The sequence below is a fragment of the Pundamilia nyererei genome, unplaced genomic scaffold, assembly GCF_000239375.1.
Source record: "Pundamilia nyererei isolate P.nyererei 1_Seehausen unplaced genomic scaffold, PunNye1.0 scaffold00081, whole genome shotgun sequence".
NCBI classification, from domain to species: domain Eukaryota; kingdom Metazoa; phylum Chordata; class Actinopteri; order Cichliformes; family Cichlidae; genus Pundamilia; species Pundamilia nyererei.
In genome coordinates, this window is record NW_005187482.1 from 691,124 (window position 1) to 697,123 (window position 6,000).

Below are 6,000 nucleotides of genomic sequence, written 5' to 3' on the forward strand. Positions count from 1 at the left end.
CAACAAATATATCCAAATCTTCAGCATTGTGGCTTTCCAAGGTGATCTTCTCGATTCTCCCCACACAGTGCGAGTGTTTGTGACAGTGAATAAACAGTTTCCATATCTGTGCTCTAATCTGTGTCTCTAATAAACAATCAGCTGCAGCTGGTGACGGCTTATGAGCGGCAGTTGAGGCTGTCTCCAGCGTGGGAACACTTCCAGCTCGAATGATCACCCGGCGTCCAAAACTTCTGGGAGTGCTCGCCAGAATTTCAAGTATTTCAGCTGCCAATTTTTACACTCGTGAGTCTAGTATATTTTTCTCTCTGTCTCTCTCTCTCAGACACAGACACACTCAGACACCACCGTTGTCATTATATAGCTTGCTGTTCAAACTGACGCTCATATTTCCAAGCACCTCCTGAACACCTCATCCTTTTTTTAACCCATGGCAGCTGTACTTTATTACCTTTACACATATGACTGGAGCAGAATTTTGAGCAAGCAATAAAAACCTAAGATTTTAAGAATTATTCAGTCAGTATAGTATTTTGTTAAACTTTATGGCATCATTGTGATATCCAAGTAACCTCTGAAAAAATAAGTAACTGAAAACTTTTTCAGTTACTTATTTTTTCCACTGCTTCCTACTTGGTCCACATGATGGATGACTCTTTGATGTCCTCAGACCAATGCGAGCAGTCCTGTCCTGTGTGGAGCTTCACTACATTGAAGCTCCACACAGTGTCATGTAGGATACGAAAGCTGTGGTTTGTCCAGCAGAATGATGCTGCTGAACCCAAACTGTTTCTAATGCTTGTTCTTCCATACTCTGGGATTTTGTCCAGAATAAGTGAAAGTGACTATACAAAACATTTTCTAAAATCAGTCATCAGACCTTTTACTTTGTTTAAATAGTAATAGGATTCCTCACATCATTTTCAATGTCTTCATGGTGCAGGAAGTGGAGTGATCCAGACTGGATGTGCCCAGGATGACCCTACATACAGCTCCAGCACAAAAACCAAACTCCCAGAATGAAAGGCAGCAGGCAGCAGTGGGGATACTCATAAGTCTACTGTTGGAGCTTACCAAACTGAATCAAACACGTTCGGTAATAATGATGTAGTTGAAGCCACATAACAGAGAACTGTTTTCTAAATCCTAAAAACGGAAATACCTCTCACCACGGTGGCCTCAAACTCAAACTCCAGACAGGCAACTCCTGTTCGGATTCCCTGTAACACAAAACATTCTGCAGTGAACATACTGACCCTGATGTGGTGTTAAGTCAGCCTGTGGACAGGTTGGGACAGTACGTTTGACCTCATTAGGATCTCTGAGGACGTAAGAAGTACAGCAATTACCAGTCAGGATGCTGATTAGCTAGAGATCGGACCAGGCTTGAGAATTAGAGGAGTATACTGACCGTCGCTGACGGGTCAATTCCATAACCAGTAGTTTTTAGACCCATTGGTCATTTTGTGTGTGGCGTACAGGCCTAGCATGAAACACTGTGATTTTGCTCCAGTTTTTTTGCTCCCTCTCCTGCTGTTGTGTGCAGCTGTTTGTCCTATGCAGTTAGGAAGAGACAGCAGAACTCCAGTGTTAGCCTGCCTTTGCTGTGTGGTGGCTGTATATGTTTTGATGATTTACTCCTGCTCCATGGAAAGGAGTGTATCTGCTTTCATCTGATCTTCTTGACATTTGTTTAGCTTCTAAGTTTTGCCTTTTTCTCTTGATGATGAAAGGGGCTCGTGTGTCTCTTTTAGTTAAGATTCACTTTGTTTTCAGCTACTTCCCCAGATAACCTTGGACACCATGAGTTAGCACATCTGGAGAGATATTATGTACCTTATGTCAAACCAGTGATTTATAACCCTGGTTTATAACTGAGGAAATAATAAAGGAAGTAGTAAGAGTTAATAACAGTTATAACGTTTTATGAAAATCATCACATTATGATATTTCTGAACTTGGTACTAATCAATAATCATATGTCCAAAAATAATAAATAAAATAATAAATTAAGACAACTGCTTTTGGGGGGCTGTGTGTATGTGTGAAAATGTGTTGAACGACAATAAAAAGGTTTTTCTTAATTAAATCGGTGCTTTTGTAACAACAGAGGCCTGTGAGGATGGAGGGAGCTGGAGGCTGCATGCCGCACTGGCATTGGAAGGCTTTAATTCATTTTACTTGTGTTTTTTTGATTCAAAAAAGGAAAATCTGTCACTGCCGAGCGGCCAAAAACAGGTAAATGGACTCAGGTTCATACAAAACTTCTTGAACAGTATCAAACACTCGGTCAATGAAACAAGCTAAAGTTTCTGTGTTAAGTTATGAGCTTATATATATACACTATGGCACAGCTAGACATCACTAAAAGAATCACACAACAAAAGCATGACCACGAACTAGACGTACGCTTTATGTGCCGTGAAAAAGGTCCTGGGAATTAGTCTCATGCTGTAAGGGGAGCAGCTAAGAAACCAGACACTGGGTAAAATCCCGAGCGTGAACCCTATGCTGCAGGGGAAGGGAGGAATGCAAGTGGGGTCAGGTATTAAAATGTGATGGGCAGTGATTAGTAACAGTCTTAGTTGTGCAGGCGGAGGCGAGACGTAGATGGGAAAGGAGAGGGGTCCGGGTGAGGCGTGAACGGAGTCCGAAAACACAAAAACTGTTGCAAGCTGGGCAGAGAGGCAGGCGCGTGGAACAAAGAAGCTGCGAGCAGACCGGCGTCGGACTGAGGTCAGGAATATGGAGGTGAAGAGCTGGCATCCAGCAGGCTGCTGAGAGCAGAGGGATAAACAGAATTAAAACAGAGTTTAATTATGACAAGGTTCTACGACTGTGAAGCCTTCACTAACGAGGGTTAGTCGACATCCTGGCACTGAATGTTTGAGACCACCAGCACGCTGGAAAAATCCAGAACTCACCCGGACCATGACAAAATGTGAATTAGTCAGTCTACACATGCTCCAACACATTGTGAGGTGATTGTATTGGAGCGAGAATCCCCAAGAGAGTCAGGCGCGTCTTCACACTTCGGCCAGTGTAGGTAAAAATGACAATCTCGTTGACTCACGAAGCAAACCCTGAGCTGTGGCTCCTCCTCCCGATCCAGCGATAAAGCAATTTAAACTAGAGGTGGCCCTACCCTTTACCATTGAAAAAAAAACAACAGTGATCAATAGAGCAATTTCAGATAGGCAGACTCTTGCTTTGACCAATCAGAGAGATTGGGTCTAACCTGAACTGGAAGTTATCGCCTGTCAGAGTTTGAGGTAATGTCAGATCAGTAGAAAAAAGTTACGTTTTTACTGTAACACCACAAACATTTTTAACAAAATATCTTCATAACTTGAAATGCAAATAGAAATGTTTAATTTAAAAATGTATCCACAAGTTTTGCAAACAACAAAGTTACATGCAATCTTTTACCTAAAAATGCAGCAAAGGCTTTTTATATAAGCATTGAAAACTATTTACAGAACAATCAGCTGTTCTGCATCAAATAAGAAGGTACACACATTATTTGTGCCACTCCAAAAAACTGTTTCTGTCCACTATAAGACAGAGGAGAACACCACAGGCCTAAACACTGCACACCTGACAACAGGAGGTGTATCACTCCTCCTGTTTTTCACCTGGAGACAGCGTTTACACTGCAATCCTCCGTTGGTGGCTCTTTTGCGACAACTGTGACATTCACTAGTATAACTGACACACAAAACAACAGCTACACTACACACTAACTACACAAGACATCAAACTACCTATAGACTCCAAACACGCTAAACGTCGGTTGATCTGATATCCTCGTGTTGGTGTTGTTCCCAGATCATCATACTAAATGTTGTTCCAGGATCAACATTGCAAGTGACCAATCAGGATGTTGTGACGTCATACTTTTGCGACTTCGGGAAAAACCGGCGTAAAACAAAAAACTGTACTTAAGCTGCGTGAAACCGCCTCAGTCCGCCGATCAACTGACCCTAACCCTAACCGTAACCCTTTAATAAACAGTAAGCAGAATTGATATTGTCCTTGCAACATTGGAATTTCATAAATGCACGAATTGGCTTGGCGCGCAAAAGAATAACGTCACAACAATGTGATTGGTCACTTGCAATGTTGAACCTGGAACAACATTTTCATGATGGTCTGGGAACAACACCAACACGAGGATATCAGATCATCCCTAAAGGTCACACACCTCTCACATCTCAAAACTTGCTCTCTCCTTCTTTCACTTACTCGCTCTCTCACTCATAAAACTTCCCCCTCTTCCTAAACAACCAAATGCCATGTTTCCATATAATTGTTTGATTGGTTGACATGGTTCAGTGATGCTTATTAACTCAATATGTACATGATTTTCTGGGCAAAAAACAAGAAGCTTCAGGTTATCCATCATCCGCATGTCATAAATGAGGAGGACAGAATGCTTTACATTAATGACTATGATGCTAAACGCCCCTCATGTCAGCCATACCTGAAGACATTGATGGTGGCTGACGCTATATTCTGATGGTGACTCCTGAATTTCCTTCACTTCCTCCTCATCCTTGAAATACTCCTGATGGATGTCCACAGCATTGTTCAGTCTGATGGCATCCTCCATGACCAAATAGTGCCATTCAACCTTCAGCATCAGCAAGGGGCTGTTTTTACAATGTCTGCCAGGTAATTCTACACCGACTGGGTAGAGGGCATCAGAGGACCACTACCGCCGTTTCTATGAAGGACGGATGGAGCCGGGGGACAGGCCCTTTGCATATGCTAATGCACAATGCAGTAGCCAGAGATGCAGCCTGGGCCAACAAGGAAGAAGCTCCACTGCTAAACCTCCTCGTACTGCAGCAATTTGTAGAGGCGCTCCCAGCAGGAACAGCGGAGTGGGTCCACTACCATCAGCAAGCGAGCCTCAAACTTGCTATAACACTGGCCAAAGACCACTGGAAATTATGGCAAAATATACAGCCTAAGGCTGCGGTTAGCTCCTGCGTGACACACACCTTGACTTTGGGAACAGATTGCTGTGATTGATGCAATATTTGGCCACATTGCTATAACGACACCACTTGATTACTTCACACACATGCTATCAATTATCCATAAATTGCTGCTTAAGGAACTAAGGACTAACAGAAAATTTTAAATGCAAGTTCTTTTTTCTAATGTGTTGTACAACTATCAAATTCATTTTTTTATGTTACATAGTAATATGGTCCTTACCAAATGTGAAACTAAATTAATTAGTTTCATAGATCTAATCCATACTGCTCCTTTAAGGCAGCAAACTCGCTATATTCTATTCATTATACCAATTAATAACACCAGTGGTAAACAAAAACACTACTTTAAAACAACTCAGTGCAAATAGGCATGCATGTTCATTTTCTTTCAACTCACAACAACAACTCAACTTCCAAACCAAAACACCAACACAAAGGAGTGTGAGTTTAGACAGCACCAGTTAGCTAATCACATAGAACTGTAATCTTTGACATTTGTTTACCAAGTGAACAGCTTTAACATTTAAGCAGCTGTAACTGTTAGTGCAAACACTGTGTATTATTAAGGAAAGAGCTTCAGGTCTCCAGATCTACTAGCTAACAAAAGACACGTTACGCTTTCACCTGCTTCTCTGCTTCAACAGCAACAATGTTCCTCTTACGTCAGAGGCACAGCTACAGCAAGTGTAGAGCCAAGCAGCCTCACCAGCGTAACCAGTGTTGCTCTTTTAGCTTTGAATGTTTTAACTTAAATGCATTAACAACTTGTGTAATAATTTTAACAAAAGGTTTCTACTTTTATCTGTTTGTAACCCTGGGCTACACAACATCCATAAACAACATGTATCCATTCAATATCAATCCAACCAACAAACCTGCATTAACCCAACCATCCATAAAGCCAGCAACCATCCCGCCAACATGCATCAACCCAAAACTCCAACCAGACAGCATGCATCATAGTAAGACTAGGTGGACTGCTGTGGATTCATTT

At 41.9% G+C, this 6,000-nt stretch overlaps 1 protein-coding gene across 1 annotated transcript in view; it reads left to right on the top strand.

The window, feature by feature from the left end:
* Window positions 1-4,663: 4,663 nt before the first annotated feature.
* The window catches only part of LOC102197122 (uncharacterized protein C22orf31), a 34,660-nt gene continuing 33,323 nt past the window's right edge, over window positions 4,664-6,000 (top strand). The window contains exon 1 of the mRNA XM_013912102.1: window positions 4,664-4,674. Coding sequence (XP_013767556.1) covers window positions 4,664-4,674 — 11 coding nt within the window. The remainder of the gene's footprint in view (window positions 4,675-6,000) is intronic.